Source organism: Microtus ochrogaster, linkage group LG12, assembly GCF_000317375.1.
Source record: "Microtus ochrogaster isolate Prairie Vole_2 linkage group LG12, MicOch1.0, whole genome shotgun sequence".
NCBI classification, from domain to species: domain Eukaryota; kingdom Metazoa; phylum Chordata; class Mammalia; order Rodentia; family Cricetidae; genus Microtus; species Microtus ochrogaster.
Window position 1 is genome coordinate 4,868,688 of NC_022036.1, and position 16,440 is coordinate 4,885,127.

The 16,440-nt window shown below is 43.5% G+C and overlaps 1 protein-coding gene across 1 annotated transcript in view; it reads right to left on the reverse strand.

The window, feature by feature from the left end:
• Clcn1 (chloride voltage-gated channel 1) overlaps nucleotides 1–16,440 on the reverse strand; it is a 29,679-nt gene that overhangs the window by 3,681 nt on the left and 9,558 nt on the right. The window contains exons 8-19 of the mRNA XM_005363825.2: nucleotides 13,460–13,585; nucleotides 13,078–13,162; nucleotides 12,774–12,875; nucleotides 12,219–12,303; nucleotides 11,845–11,994; nucleotides 6,836–6,905; nucleotides 6,554–6,664; nucleotides 4,061–4,274; nucleotides 3,699–3,832; nucleotides 1,159–1,391; nucleotides 578–695; nucleotides 225–304 (exon numbers count right to left, since the gene is read on the reverse strand). Coding sequence (XP_005363882.1) covers nucleotides 225–304; nucleotides 578–695; nucleotides 1,159–1,391; nucleotides 3,699–3,832; nucleotides 4,061–4,274; nucleotides 6,554–6,664; nucleotides 6,836–6,905; nucleotides 11,845–11,994; nucleotides 12,219–12,303; nucleotides 12,774–12,875; nucleotides 13,078–13,162; nucleotides 13,460–13,585 — 1,508 coding nt within the window. The remainder of the gene's footprint in view (nucleotides 1–224; nucleotides 305–577; nucleotides 696–1,158; nucleotides 1,392–3,698; nucleotides 3,833–4,060; nucleotides 4,275–6,553; nucleotides 6,665–6,835; nucleotides 6,906–11,844; nucleotides 11,995–12,218; nucleotides 12,304–12,773; nucleotides 12,876–13,077; nucleotides 13,163–13,459; nucleotides 13,586–16,440) is intronic.

A 16,440-nucleotide genomic window follows, 5' to 3' on the forward strand; every position in this document is an offset into this window, starting at 1 on the left:
GTTGAATCCTAGGGAAGAAAGAAACAGGGCCAAGTTATTTCCCTTTTCTTCTTAAGGCTAGTCACAGTTTTCAGAGATGTAGAAACCATGTCTCTCTGGACAGATCCAGTCCAAAAAGCCACCTTTTCAAACCATTGCCACCCTTGGTGGGATCTCTGCCCTTCTAAGGACTTTGGCTTCTTGTTCCTGATCTCCCTTCTTCCTCTAGACACACATTCTCTTACCTGGGCTATTTTCTTCTTTGTAGAGTGAGCTCTGCCCAGTAAGCAGTGCAGTAGGCGCCGGAAGATGGAAGATCTTTGACCTGAAAGGAGTCGTGAGAAGATGGGGTGGGGTGTGACCAGGTGCTGCCAATGGTCTCTGACACTGTGCCACCAAAGATCTGTACTTCCCCTAGCTGTACCCCAGGGGATTCATTCCTCTTTTCTACCTCTTCCCCAGCTCCCTAGGAAAGCATCATGGGATTTATCAGTTAGAGTCCGCTCTTGAAATCGCCTAGGCTCACATCTCTTTACAAGAGTAGCTTTTAGTGAACGTGAGTCCAAACAGAACTCCCAAAGCATGCTGAGGTCCTCACCTGCAGGCTCTGCAGCTTCAGGTGGCTGTTTGTGGTTGGGCAGCGGCCCATTAGGTTCTTCAGGGTATGATGGAGCAGTAGGAAAGAGGGGAGGTGGAGGAGGGGGAGATGGTGGAAGCTAAAAATAAAATAAAGCATTCTCAGTCTCAGAAAAGAGGCCTCATGACGCCTTCCTTGCTGCCTTTACCAGCAGGTGTCCTGGGAGATCTAACTCTACACTGTCCCTCACCTTGAATTCTTTTCTTCCTCTCAAAACACCACTCAGGCCCTGGTCTCTTTTGCACTGGATCCAGGATGATCTCTTTCTCACTTGCCCGTGTTTCCCTTCCCCTTTCCTTCTTTCCAGCACTTGCCACAGCAAAGCCCAGCCCAGCCCAGTCCAGTCCAGTTCAGTCCAGATCAGCCCATTCCAGCCCAGTCTAACTTAGTCCAGCCCAGACCAGCCTAACCCAACCCAGCCCAGTCCAGCTCAGTGCAGCCCAGCGCAGTCCAGTCTAGCCCAATCCAGGAGAGATATCACTATTGACCCCTACTGACATTTTCGCTTCTGTCAGTTTCCTTTTTTCTTCTGTCTTAGTTACCTCTGACTTCCTGGAGATGTCCTCATCTTCATCCTCATCCACAAAGGCGAAGGACTCTGGTCGACCACCAGGGTGCCACTCCCCAGCCAGCCGTGCCTTACCATCATAGGGCAGTTCCGATAACTTGCGCGCCATATCCTGGGCAGCCCTCAACCTTCGCTCTGCACATAGGTGGCGCTGGAGGAGGGACTGCAGTTCTGAGCGTTCAACGGAGCCCAGCAGGATCATTGACTCTGGGGGTACAACCATGCTTCCCTGAGGGCCTGCTCCACGACCACAATGTCTAGCAAGTCAGGTGCAGCAGGAGCTCAGAGCCTTTCCTGATTCCAGTTCTTACTTTCTCTTACCGAAAACTTCATCGTAAAACTCCTCCGGGGTGGCCTCACTTGATTCCTTTAGCTTCACACACCTAGCACTTCCAGACCCAATTGGCAGCACACTAATTGGTGCTAATCTGCACTTATCTGTATGATGCCCTAATATCGTATTTGCAAATATGTAAGCTCGCTATTAAAATATGCTGATTAACCCTATCCAAAAGTAATGAAACTCGAGAGGCAGTTGTAATGGTCTGAAACTCAAACACACTCTAAAGAAGTCTATAAGCAACACTAGCATTGGGTCCTCTCTCCTGGAAGAAGTTCCATCCTTTAAAGCACCTAGGTCCTGAGAGGATATGAACAAGATGCTCCCTTTCCAAGAGACCTTTATGTTTATAAAAATCCTGCTACAGTGCTGAACATTTTCTGTAAGTTAACGTCCATAGCACTGCATCAAGAGTATTAAGACATGCCTTACTGCTACATCTTCATCATCATGAAAACCTTGCACCCACTGACTGTGCACCCTTGCTCTAAGGAAGATCCATGGCTTCAGGAGCTACTTGGAAGGACTCTGAGCTTATGGCAATATCTGAACTAATGTAGTTTGAGGAATTTGGATACTCTGAATGTCTGAAGTCAAAACTAGCATTATTCCTGGCTCCAAATAGCTCCTCGTGTCTATTTTCTATTGTGCTAATTCACAGACCAGCGAAGTACATACTGAATGTCCAGTTAATACATAGAACTCTAAAAGTATAGAGATTATGGTCTCTCCATTCAAAGACTACCCAGTCTAACAAGAAAGACAAACGACAGTGGCGGTGACACACAGCACAGTGAAATGCCAGCGGTGGGCAGAAAAAAGGGTGAATGGAAGGGAAGGTGACATCAACATTTATGAAAGCCATTTCCTTCTCCATGAGGAACAGTTCTCAATCTTCCTTAGGCTGGCCATAAAAGCCATGACATTACTGAGTAAAGTAGGAGAGGGACCCAAGATTTTCAGTTGACCCACACTGTTTATGAAGTCTCTCCTCCTGAAATCGCTTACCCATCATGAGTGTATCTGCAATTCTAATTCACAGACATTCACAGAGCAACAACAAGGGGAGCTGCCTGAACCTCATGTTCCCAGCTGACGTTGAACCAACAGCACTCAGTCCTCTCAATCCAGGCCAAGCAAACAGTGCTCAGTTGGCAGTCTATCTGATGCCATATTGTTTTTTAGAATCTTTGTGCTGTGTGTAGTGACTTTGCCATCAAAGTGTCCCCAGACGTTCTGCTCAAGTGCTGTCTACTGATTCTAAGCAGTAGAGGGAGGGCTGTGCTTTGCTTTATTGAGAAGATACGTTAGGTGAGTTTCACTTAGGTAGGATTACAGTGCTGCTGGCCACGAGTTCATGGTTTATAAATGAAAAAAAAAGTCTATTAAATAAGGTATCTTAAAACAGAACACAGACAACATGGGTATGTATTGATTGCGTGGCAGAAATGCTGTGACCAGAGTCGAGGGACTTAGCTCTGTATTTCCTCTTGGAAAGTTGTTCTGAAAACTGTTCCAGGTGCATGAGGACTTTAAACTTCATGGCTGCATGAATAGTAAGAATTGCTTGTATTTTCTTAATTGGATTTTAACTGTCTTGTGTGCCTATGTCATGGCTGTATTTTTTACATCCTAAAGGAAGAGCATGTTCCTCAATCAGTATAAACTGAGCCTCCCTTAGTAGCTCTAAGTTTAAGTCCATCCCTGCGATGATGAATCCTGTCAGCTTACCTGAATTTTCAATCACTCGGGAGACTGGTGAGGTGTGGTACACCTCTGGGTGTGTCTATGAGGACAGATTTAGAGATTACATGGGGAGGGGGCAGATCCACTCTGGATATAAGAAGCACAATCTCATGGCTTTGCATCCCAGGAAAAAAAGGGGGTAAAAGGAATTAAAGCAGCTAAGTGCCAGCTTCTTTTCCTAGGCATCTTGGCCTACCATGATGTGTGCTACCCTGTCCCACCATGCTCTCTCTATCATAAGGGACTGAACTCTCTGAAACCACAAGCTGAAATAAGCATTTCTTCCCTACATCTGTTTATATTAGGATGTTAGAAAGTAGCTAAGATGATGCTGGTGCTCTCTGCCTCTGAACAACCAACCTTCCTTCCTTCCTTCCTTCCTTCCTTCCTTCCTTCCTTCCTTCCTTCCTTCCTTCCTTCCTTCTTACCTTTGGAATCAACCAATGGTAAAGTCTTGACTGTAGTGGTCTGGAGTAGGTTTCTCAGATCCCCATATGTGCAAGAAGCTGAAACAAACTTCACATCACGTACCATGATGTCTTCAACAAAGATTGTAAATTTGCTAAGGAGGAAATAAGCATCCTGGGTTAGCCTACTACAGATCTATGCTGGCCCTTCCTTCTTCCCACAAGGTCTGACATGCATTCTTTCACTTATAGTATTTATTAAATATGTGTAAACATGAGAATAATTTTTGAAGAAACATGCATTCTGATGCTAGCCTTGTTCTCAGCTTCAGGACCTCCCACATCCCGCCATATCTAAACTAATTCTCGCTAGTGGTCCTGACCTGAGCTGGTTCCAACCAAGGTCTGGCAAATAGGGAAGCTTCTTGACCTGGATGATGCTGTCATAGAGGGAGGGTTGCAGACTCTGAGCCACCATGTTGGCCAAGATAACAGCCACCATCATGGGCAGGATGTGGGCAATCTGACCAGTCAATTCGAAGCAGATCACAGCTGTGGAGACTGTGTGGGAGACAGCCCCAGTCAGAGCTGCTGCTCCTGCAGTGAGAGGAATATATTGACGGGTTAGAGCTGCCTTTTCTGGCGTGGGAGATGAATGAGGTACAGGGAGAATGACACAGAATAGGAGACAGGACCCGGGTCAGTACCAACAATCCCAGCATTGCTACTTTCCAAGAGTAGGGGTGAGAATGCTGGCCTGTTCAAAAATTATCTGTTTGATCTAATTTATATATAACCTTCAGTAAGTTACAAAATGTACATGCAGAACTTTTCATTTATAATATGAAGAGAATGATATCCATTCTTTGTTTTTCAAAGTTTGGATCGCTTTCAACTGAATATTTAAAAACCTAATAATAGAATCTTACTTTGAGCCTCAGGTGTTTATGCCAACAGTTCATGAATGAATAGTAAGAAAATTCAAGAACCATGCTGTGGACATAGAACCATGAGGACTCCATTGATCATGAGCCACATATCCTGATTCTGTGTCTATTATATGAAGAGTCTTTACTTCCCTGAATACCATGCTCTCATCCACAGAGTGACAATGTCACTAAAGAACTTCTAAAATTATTACAGATCTAAATCATTATGATTCTATAGGCTCACCAAAGGTAGAATCAATCTTAAGTATTTTTAAGTTGTCATCTTACCAATTCAATAGTCGCTCATACTTTAACTGTACTTCTTATTCAAATATGAGGGAAAGGCCAGCTGGTCTACATAGCGACTTCCAGGACAGCCAGGGCTGTGTAAAGTGACCCTGTGTGATAGTTTGAAAGAAAATGGCTCCCATGGGGAGTGGCACTATTAGGAGGTATGGCATTGTTGGAGTAGGTGTGGCTTTGCTGGAGGAAGTGTGTCACTGTGGGGGGGTTGAGGTCTCCTATGCTCAAGCAATGGACAGCATGGCACTCAGTTCCCTTCCTGTTGCCTGTTGATTAAGATATAGATCTCTTAACTCTTTCTCCAGCACCATGTCTGCCAGCATGCCGCCATGTCCTGCCATGATGAAAACTGACTAAGCCTCTGAAACTGTAAGCCACTCAACGAAATATTTTCCTTTATAAGAGTTTCTGTGGCCATGGTGTCTTTTCACAGTATTAGAAACCCCAACAAAGACACCCTGTCTTAAAAAAACAAAAACCTAAAACTAATAAAATAAAATGATGGAAATATTCATTGGAAAAATATAGGAGAATGGTTATTTGAAAATAAAACAATTAAAGGTCACAAAATTCTAATACTATGACCTGAGTATATGACCTGAGTAGGAAATGCACAGAGCATTGTTCCAAACATAACCTACACAGTATGTATATACTGGAAACTGTGCAAAATGGAAGACGAGAGATACTGGAGAGACACGAAGAGAACGGAAGACTCCTATGGATAAATGAAGCGTTTATAAATGAACTAGGATCAGGAAGTAGAGTGCCATACACAGGTCTTCCTCAGCAGCTATTTTAGAAGTTCCGGGCTCGTGTTTCTCAGCTCTTACTCCTGTGTTATTATAGTGTTCCTATTTAGGCATCTGTACTAGCCTGACCTTAGGGTGCTGACCTGACAGGAAATGTCCAGCTCCAGCCACTAAGAGCACGTCTTGTAAGCATTTGCTAAGTTCCCTTTTAAAACCTGGGTCTTGCCCACCTCCAGTCTCTCTCTCTCCCTCTCCCCCCCTCCTATCACTTTTGTCCCGAGGGACCAGTCTCTGCCCCTCCTCACCCCTTTTTCTGCCCCTTCTCTCCTCTTCCAATAAACCACCTATGTGAGACTTGTTACATGGCATAACTTCTCTTGATGGCATTTTTAAATTACAAAAAATTAGTTCCCATTAACATGAACACAATTCAGTTTGGATGAACTGGGCCCATCACCTGCATTATTGGTTCCTTAATTCTTAGGAAATAAAGATCCTACTAAACATGTAAAGATAAAGCAAGGTACCATATCTTTCTTTTGTTTTCTGTTTTTTTTTTTGTTGTTTTGTTTTTTTGTTTTTTGAGACAGGGTTTCTCTGTGTGTAGCCTTGGTTATCCTAGAACTCACTTTGTAAACCAGGCTGGCCTTGAACCATCCTCATTTTCTTATTTGATACCTATGATCCATTTTCCACAGGAAGGAATTAAGGCTTACAAAAAAGAAACAGTGAGAGGCAGAGCCAAGAGCTGGCTGTTCGAATAAAACTTAAATTGAATAGTGTTGTACTTAACTAAATTGCTGTACCTTGAAAGAAGATGTATTAGCAATCTTTGATTGCAGGGATTTGGGGTACTCAATGTCTGTTTATAGAGGTTAGGAATATGTCTCACCAATTACTGCATAGCCCCCAGGTAAGATCTTGTAGAGGAAGTCATCAAATAAGATACCCTCAGGGAACAACATGGCCATGATCTCTCCTACCAGCCTTCCAAATGCAGCTCCTAAAGGTAGATAAAGAAGGGTAATAGTAAGATAAATTTTCTTTGCCTCCATGTTCTCAGCATAATCTGTGCTTAGCACTAAGACCACAAATTCCCAGTGTGCTAGGTTTTTCCTTGTTTTCTTATCCCCACCCAGATTATAGCTATCAATATGATGTCATCAACCCTTACCTAGCACAAAAACTGGCATGAAGCCTCCACAGGGTATGGGCATAGTGGTGGCCACAATGGACATCCAAAACTAGGATTAAAAAAAAAGAAACATTAGAATACCCTTTCCCAAAGTATCTCCATGCCCCTCTCTCCTCACTGCCCGCCTCCTTCCTGCTTTCAGAGTCATAACAGAAGTGTCCTGGGATAGCTACTCCTTTTGGAAACCTTGTCTGTCACCATTCTCCAGATCCTGAAACACTTGGCACCTTCGGGCTGAGAGCTCAACAAATACACCAGGATAAAAAGGTTCCTTCAGATGGCTAACTCAAAACCTAACTCTGAGTGACTATATTTTCCTTTTGGCAATCTACAACGAAGAAGTCCCAGAGGATCCCTCCTTCACTGTTCCCAAAAGACCCTCACCCAGTGAGCTCAGTCAGCCGACCCCATCCGTCTCTGTGGAGTAGTCCCAGAACAAAGCTGGAGGCTGCTTTTCCCTGCTCAGTTTATTTTTATAAAAGAGCCCCAGATCAATGTGGCAGACACTTTAAAGTCTACTGAATTTTTGTCTGGTTAATTTAGCTTTGATTTGATCATTTACAAAGCTATGCAGAAGGTAAGCCTCATAGGAACCTGAAGAGAATACAGCTTTGTTTGAGCCTTTGTCTTTGATATCAAGCTACCTTAAACATGGATCAAACTGATATCTGGATCCTGGGGACATAGTGATAGAGCATATTCTTAGAATCTGTGAGGCCCTGTGTTAAATCCCAGTACTGGAAAAAAAAAAAAAAAAGATCTGTCTTGGCTGTACCACAGGGGCCAACTGAGAACCTGATTAGTCTTTTAATATACCAGAAAAGATATCCAAGGTCAATTTTGTAAGGCTCTATTCCAACAGAAATTGGGACAATTATAGTAAAAGCAATGTGTAGGCTCTGAGGCAAAGAATCCAAAAGAATTGAGAAATACAGCATAATAAGAATAGTGGCAGAACATTAAATATCTAAAGAAGAAATAAAAGCTTGAGACATAGTTTGGAAAGTAATTCCGATGTAAGTTAATCAATCTGAGAAAAGGATTCCAAACTAATTAGGTACAAGATGAAAACAGCCAAAAGTCTGAACAAGATGTTAAGATTAAAGTATTAGCACTTGGTGGTGGTGGTGAACGCCTTTAATGCCAGCACTTGGCAGAGGCAGGAAAATCTCTGTGAGTTCAAGGCCAACCTGGTCTACAAGAGCTACTTCCAGGACAGGTCCCAAAGCTACAGAGAAACCCTGTCTCAAAAAACCAGGGGAAAAAAGATTAAAGTATTTGCAATTCCCTGAATCATGACTATGAAACACTAATGAGAACTAAATTTCTTAATTTTATGAATTTTAGAAGGCATTCTTCTGAGCCAAAGCTGAACCCAAGAGGCAGTTAGGAAGATCCCAAGAAAATTTTACTCTAGAAGTGTGAGATGCAGCAAAACAAAAACATCTACTTCATGTCAGAATATGATCATCGAGACGGTTGAGAACCGAGAGTTAAATGTGCAAAGCAAAGAGGGCACAGACTGACAGTTTGTTGGGGAAAGAAGGTGACCCTCTCTATTTCTGCCTTCTCTTCACTGGCACAATGCTCTATGAGTGTAGGTAGGAAGCAACTAAAGGAAGACAAGTTGATGATAGAAGAATATTCATGCAAAACAGTAAAAGATTCTCAAAGCTTCATAGTCACTAAAACACTTCAAAGTAAAGTTCATCCAGGGAACGTGTTGAAAATGCAGATGTGCAGAGGCCTCTGAAGACTACCCCATTAGATAGTCTGGAGGCAGGATTCCATGCACTTGTTGCTTAAGCTCCTTGAGTTATGACATTTAACACATCAAGAAGCATTACACTCTGATGTACCATCTCTTTAGAATAAGTACATGGGAGTCACAAGGGATTCTGTGAGCTCAGGTTATTTGAAAGCTCCAATGATACAGATGATGGGTGATGGATAGGTCTAATTTCAGAGGGTAAAGTAGATTCTCAGATAAGTGTAAAAACTAGATCAAGACCAGGGGTACTGAAGTTACAACTCCCATGCCACAAAATGGGGTGACTGAGATTAGCAAACTTTTTTAGCTATTGGCAGACACAGAAAAAAAGAAACCAAGAAGGATGTTGCACACAAGCAACTTCTAAGATTTTAAAGATCCAGTTCTAAAGAACTGAGAAGCTAGAAACCTGTTATCACTGACTTCATTATATTTAGACCCATCACCAGAAGGAATAATGTGAAAAATCAGACAAAAAGTCTTTCACAGAGAGCCTCAGGCTATGCTGAAACTCAACGCCAGGCAATGCTGTTCGCCTTATAAAAGGGAGCAGAGATGTTAGGATTATATTCATGTTCATGGGAAATCTCTTGATTTTCAGCACTCCACTCCATATCTCACACTCCATGAAACTGGGAAAATTGGGGAAGCAGGAGGTTCCTTTCACCAGTATTAAGAAACAACTGAACCAAGCCTGGAACCTACCTCACGGACACTGCCAGGAGGCCACATGGACTAGATTTCAAATCCAAATGAAGAACAGCAATTCTAGTCCTACTTTGGATTGAACACAATTTGAATGTCTCACAGGATTCCATTTGGAAATTTCCTCTCTCCTGTGAGCTACCAAGAGGGCGAGGACCTAATCTAGCTGTGGTGCTTAGAAGTGGAGGCTTTTGAAATTTCTTAGGTAGGCAAGACACTGGGCTGAAATGCCAGGGTGGCTTCCTAGCAGCTTTCCGAGGAGCGAGAACGGAGGAGATGCACACAGACACAGGTGCTTCTTGCTGCTTACCATGGGAAGGTCTACAGAGTTTAGGGCTCTACTAGCAAAAGCACTGTCACTGCTATGACCCTGTGACCTTGGATGTCTATAACTGTGAGCCAAAAATACTCTCTTCCTTATAAGGTAGAGCCTGCCTCAGATATTTAATTATAATAACAAAAATAGATGAATACTTTTATATTTTAATTTGGCTACATGTTCTGTTTTTCACATTTGGAAACAAAATGAGAGTAGTGCTGTGAGCCCAATGATTAAGCAATGAAAATGTTGGGAAGTGGTGACTGGTAAAACTGAATTTGCAGCAAGGAAGACTTTAGAAGTTAGAAATATTAAAGAATATTGTAGACCTTCTGCACACTGTTGGGCTTGAACTATAGCCAGAATGTGTTTTTTCCTTATACACTTACAATGTGAATGCTCTCTAGGCTGTAATTCAGAGAGAAGTACAGTGACATACAGATGAGTCCTTCTATACCACCTAAGCGGGACTCTGAAAATAAGCTGGACTTCATGAAGATACATAACTGGAAATTTGGGGCTATGGATAAGGTAAGGAGTAAGTGTTGAAAAAAACTATTTTATTTTTAGAAAACCTTTTTAAAATTTTGACATTTTAACCGTCTAGAGGACCCTAAGGTAATATAACATACATAATAACATAAATTCATACAGTTTTGACTAACATACAACCTAGACCAATCTGTATCACTACTAGATCATAGATACTGAAATCCCATAAAAACATGGACTTGGTTACTGCAGATGTGATCAGAGAATTGATAGGTAAGTTGCAGTCTATATGTCGGGGCTCATGCTAGGAATCTCAGCTTTCAGGAGAGGACAAGTTCAAGGCTAGCCTGGGTTACTTTACTTTCCATGTTCCCCCAAAGCTCAACCAGTATGGAAAGTGAGAAATTATAAATTAGAGAAGATGACAACTACAAATAAAAATCTAGACATCAAACACCTAACAAGATTCTTGGAATATTTTTATGAGAAATTATCACGTATATTAAAGAAAGAAACAAAAAGGGTAAAATAAATAAAGTGTCCAAAATATGGATGCTATAGATTCAATTAGTTCACCTTTGGTGAGGTAGGGAAGAAGAAATCCACAACAACCCTTAGGAGCCTAAGCCTGAGACCTGAGACCTGATGTGTAAAGCAATTGGAATCTTCAATAATACTATTATTGAAAAGTACGTTAACAGGCAGCAGCAGAAAACAAGAAAATGCAACATTAGCCATAGTCCAATGACCAAGAGTTATGTATTTAACAATGCTGTTTCATAACATTTATTGAATAAATGAATTCATTGCATTATAAGAACAATATCGATATAGCAGTGATCCATATTCTTGTACAATCATACAAATATAAATAAGAGCAAGGAATTGAAAAGCATGAGAGTTTAGGCTGGACAGAGACACCTATTCTTAAGTCATGCTGTTAGTACAAGAGAAGTCATCAAGAAGGAAAAAACAGACAATCGCCATCTAAAGCAGGTATCACTCCAGGTTTGGAAATAAAAAAAAAAAATCTTTGTACAGGGTAGTAATATGAAGCCTCTATGTTTATAATTTGTGATGGACGGATCTGAAAAAGAAAGGCTGTAAAAGGTATTATCTCTGATTTCCTAATTAGGAAATGTTAGGAAAAACTGTTCTAGTCTAGAAAAGTCCTTGTACTCTCACTGCCTAAGTGGAGAATAATTACATTTGTAAAAATTATTTAAAATCATGAATAAGGTTGATTTGGTATTTCATCACCTTCAGATCTCCAGGAAAGAAATGGGAGAGCGAGTGCAAACCACCCGAAAGGGAACAACAGCTCCGAGGAGATTAAGTATCCAATTATCTAACACGTGGGAGGAATTCGGATAATTGGTCTGGGGTTCCTACACAGTTATCTATATTGCTAAACTCTGTCTTGTTCGAATGTACTTGGCTGCTTTGATGCCTTAAAAAGATAACAAGTGGAACTATTAGGAGGGCTATTAGAGTTATGGCAAACATCACTAAGTTGACATGAGTGGAGCAATTAAACTACACCCTGGTTATTTTGATAGACAGGCAATTTATGCTGTGGTTTCCTCACGGCTTCTGTCTAGGCTGGACACAGACCAGATGAAGTTCTGCCCTTCCTGTACAAGGCCTGGGCTCCTCTACTGATACCAGAAGCATAGAGAGGCTATCGTGGGGGCAGAGTACCTTCATGATGAAGAAGAGAAGGATGATGATGACCACGTTGACCTGGGGGTGAATCCACACTGCTGACTGGCCCAGGCTTTGGGGGTCACCTATGTGTTTTACCCACGTATTGTTGTCAAATAAGGTACTGATGGCTTCACGGGGCATCAGCTGTGAGGGAAAAAGCAGAGGAGCCGGGTTTTCCAGCACGTACTGTACGTCCTCTATGAGAGAACTCATCCCCGGACTCTTTGTTCTGTTCTGTTCTCCTGGAGAAACTCTACCCATGGGCAAAACTCCATAAGCTCCAAGTCTGCACAGCGGCCCCACCCTGGCTTAGAGACCCAGCCACAGACGTGACCTGACCCCTGCTCTCAGCTGCCACTAGAGCTGACCTCTCCGGCCATGAATTGACCCATTCCTGGTGGAAAGGTGAGTGAGGCGATGACGAAGGTAACGATTCCAGGATATAGCAGGCGGCTGAAAAAGAAACAGAGTTAAGCCTATCCCCCACTTAGCCAGCCAACAATGCATCCACACGCAGCTTCCAAGCTGTTGCTTCCCATAGTTTTTTATTCTTTCAGCTGAGCATGTTATCTTTGCCAAAAAAAAGTGATTACTTGGGAAGCGCCAGAATGGCTAGCCCCTACCAACAGTATCAGAGTTTCCCACAGCTGCACACAGCAACTCCACCAAAAGCAATGGTTCTCAACCCTTTAATACAGTTTCTCATGTTGTGGTGACTCCCAACGATAAAATTATTTTGTTGTGACTTCATAACTGTAATTTTGCTACAGTTGTGAATTGTAATATAAAAATCTGATATGCAGGATCTCTACCCATAGGCTGAGAACCACTGACCTAAATGACCTAAAGTTCCACCTAAAGGAGGAACTGCTGGAGAAACCAGAAGGTAAGTGGGCAGGGCAGGGGGAAGGGCAATGACTCACTGCTTAGCAAGAAACTGGCTGAGAGCCTTGTGCTTTCGGACGCCGAGCATGACTTGGCGATGTAGATAAACGAAAACAGCTCCCAAGAACCCGCAGCAGATCCTGGGGGTGCAAGATACAGGCTTGAAGCTCTGAGCCGGACACTGCAGGGCAGGCAAACAAGTAGCCTCGCCCTCCCATCTCTACCGCACACTTCGTGCTTTGACTTACGCCCTCCACAGCTCATCTGGGCTCCAGTCCCTTCCAGCCCACAACCACACCCCATCCCCTGCTCCCCACACCCAGAAAGAGTGGTCCCACTGACCCAATGACAGCAAAAGCTGGAAGTTCCTTCAGGTCAAAAGGGAAATCCATTCGGAAATTAGTTCTGAACAGAGCCGTGATGGTGACTGTGGGAAGAGAAGGCCAGCTTTATGGTGGGAACTCAGAGAAAGCCACAGGTAGGAAGAGAGAAGTCATGTTAAAGTGCCTTCCCTTCCTTCACCCTCAACCTCTTCGCTTCAATTAATTTCCTTTTCCTACTGCAACTCTCCATGGCCAAAGCCTCTGCGCCATCATTTAGTCCTTCCCTGGACCCCGAGCCTTGGTCTTGTCTCCCAAACACCATCCACCCCTTGCTCCAGCCATACTTTCTGCCACTTCGCCACCACCCCCGTTTCACCACCTCCACCTGGACCTCCGGTTACCAGCATCCTTGTTCCACACTGCCAAGACACGGAACACAAAGGCACTGAATGTGGCTGCAAAGAATCCTCGCCAGTAATTCCGAACGGCAAAGTAGGTAGAGGTGACCTCGATGCTGAACAGCACTCCTATGGGGCAGGAAAGCAGGTTAGGGGCAGACCCTCCTACACCTCCCACCGCTGGGATCTCTAACAGGTCAGGGAGGGGCCTGAGGGAAGTGATGCTTTGTTGTTGTTCCTTGCAATAAACCATATTCTTGCCTATGGAAGTTTACCCCGCTCCCAGACAAGGAATATGGGCCAATGAGATACAGAGAAGATAGGAAATGGATAGGCTCTTAACTCCCTGAACTTCAGGCTCAAATGTCTGTGTACTACAAATAAAGGAATAAATGCAGTTGACAACTGTCAAACATCCATGGAGATTTATGGACAACTGAAACAGTTCTATGGAAATATTAAAATGGAAGAAGGTTCCAGGGCCAGGTCAGTACCATTGCCAAAGAGAGCTGAGGATTTGCATATTCCTTGACACCCCTTTTCATGTCCCTACTGCTTCCTACACTTTAGGGTAAGTTTATGAGAAATAAGAAAAATAGGATAGGACATTATGCAGGCCTACAGGATTCAATACTCCAGGAAAAGAAAGCTGGGGTACGCTAATGATGATGATACTTACAAAATGTGACCCCCAAGGACATAAGCCAGGAGGACAGCCAAGGGGAGAGGAAGGGAAGTCTTCATGCTTAGGCAGGCAAGTGAGAGACAAGAAAAGCTGGCTAGTAGTCTCCAGTCCTTGTTCTGATGGGAGATGCTCAAGCAGAAAGTGAGGAGGGGGAGTGCAGCACACACACCAGCAGTGCTGAGCCAAAGGAAGCAATGCCCATGCAGCCAGAAAAGCACCGTTTGAAGCAAGAAAAGGACTTGCAAGATTTAGGATAAGGGAGTTGATCTTTGATTAAGTCATCAACAACACATGACCTAAAACTTGGCTAAGCCACCAGGCAGTAGTGGTAACACGCCTTTAATCCCAGCACTGGGAGGGAAAGACAGGAGGGTGGGGGGGGGATCTCTGTGAGTTCAAGGTCAGCCTGGTCTACAGAGCTAGTTCCAGGGCAGGCTCCAAACCCTGTTTTGAAAAACAAAAAATAGAAAAAACTTGGTTAAGCCTCATCCATAGTAAACAGGAGGAGAACTGAGATAGAAGGGGATGAGAACCAACCCAAGAGGAAAACAAAACAAAACAAAACATGAGCAAGGCAAACTCCGTCTTTTTCTTTTTTCCACAGTGTGAATTGTTGATCTGTTTGAGGCCAGCCATTGCCTCCCTCTTCAGACAGCAGCTCACATAATAGGAATTCTCTTCCTCCCAATCTGTGTTCAAAAGTCACATCTCTCGAATCCTTTCCGTAGGGGACAGTGATTAGTCACATCGAGTCTGTGGACGAAGGAGATGGCTACTGGGTGCCACTGTCTTTTAAAGCCCAAACTGTGTTTTGGCAGAGGATTTTCCCAATGTCTCCTCTGGAAAGTCATTCCAATCTTCGTCAAGCAGAGGCCATTCATTTCTCATCCCACTCTCTTGGTATGTGAGGTTATTCTATTTTCCACTTTCAGACTTAGCTATTTGTCCACACTGCTGAGTTTCCCCGGGATTGGAGGTTCCTTGGAAACTAAGTCCAGTCACAGAGGTGAGTGCTCCATTTAGGGCTCCATGCCTATACTGGGATGGACAGGAGAGGGGAGCGTATGCTATGGAGGAGGAAAGAACACAGCAAGGGAATTTTAAAGAATGGAGCCAAGGGGGTTGGAGAGATTGCTCAGCTGTTAAGAGCACTAGCTGCTCTTTCAGAGGACCCAGGTTCATTTCCCAGGACCCCATGGCAGCTCACAACTGTCTATAACTCCAACTCCAGGGATCTAATACCCTCACACAGACATACAAGTAGCAAAAGCACCAATTTACATACAACAAAAATAAGTAAATCATGCCAGGCAGTGGTAGCACATCCCTTTAATTCCAGCACTTGGGAAGCAGAGGCAGGCAGATCTCTGGGAGTTCGAGGCCAGTCTGGTCTATAAAGTCGGTTCCAGAACAACCAGGGTTACACAGAGAAACCCTGTCTTGAATAACCAAAATTAATAATAATAATAATAATAATAATAATAATGAAAGAATGGAGCTGAGTGCAGAGCTATGTCAGCCACTCTTCCTGCCCTGCTCTTCAAATCCTAAGGGGGAGAAGTCTACAGTGGGTATCAGATAGAATGGGTCTTTTTCCTTTGCTTTGCCATAAATAAAAGTAAAATCAGCTTTGCTTTGCCTGGGGGCAATTATCCAACTTAAATGTTACAACCATCTCCCGCCCCATGATGTAGACCTGGGGGGCTTTTCTGTAGCAGTCTGTCGTGGTGTGATGAGGAGTGGGAACTAATTTTATTACCTGAGACAAGCATAGGACGCGCTGCTAAGAGAACAGAGAGCTTTAAAAACATGAGCAGCTGCTAGAAACCCTGGTCTCTTAGGTCTGGAACACTGTTCTCTTCTTCCACTCTGGGTTCCTCCTTTAATTTCTTTTCTTGCTCCCATGCCTCTGTCCGCCTCTGTCCAATGAAGGCATTGCTCTTGGTCTCCATCTCCTGCTACTTGCGGACATAATTTCTTTCTCAATTTCACTTATGCCTGTGGCATCAGCCATGGACACAGGCTGCTGATTAGATTTAGCTCAGTTCCTGGATTGTAGACTCATCAGCCTAGCTGCCTATTTTATATTAGTGGACCATGGCATAGGAACTTTAAACTCAATATCCTCCAGGTAAAATGTGTACACTCCCCTGCAGACCCAGTTTGCTCCCTGTGTCCTTGTCCATCCTCACCACCATCACTATCTACTGCACTACCAGCGTTGTGAGCACGGGTGTTGGCACAGAACACCTACCTTCACATAAAAGCAGCCACCAGGCAGCATCAATTTGACTTGATA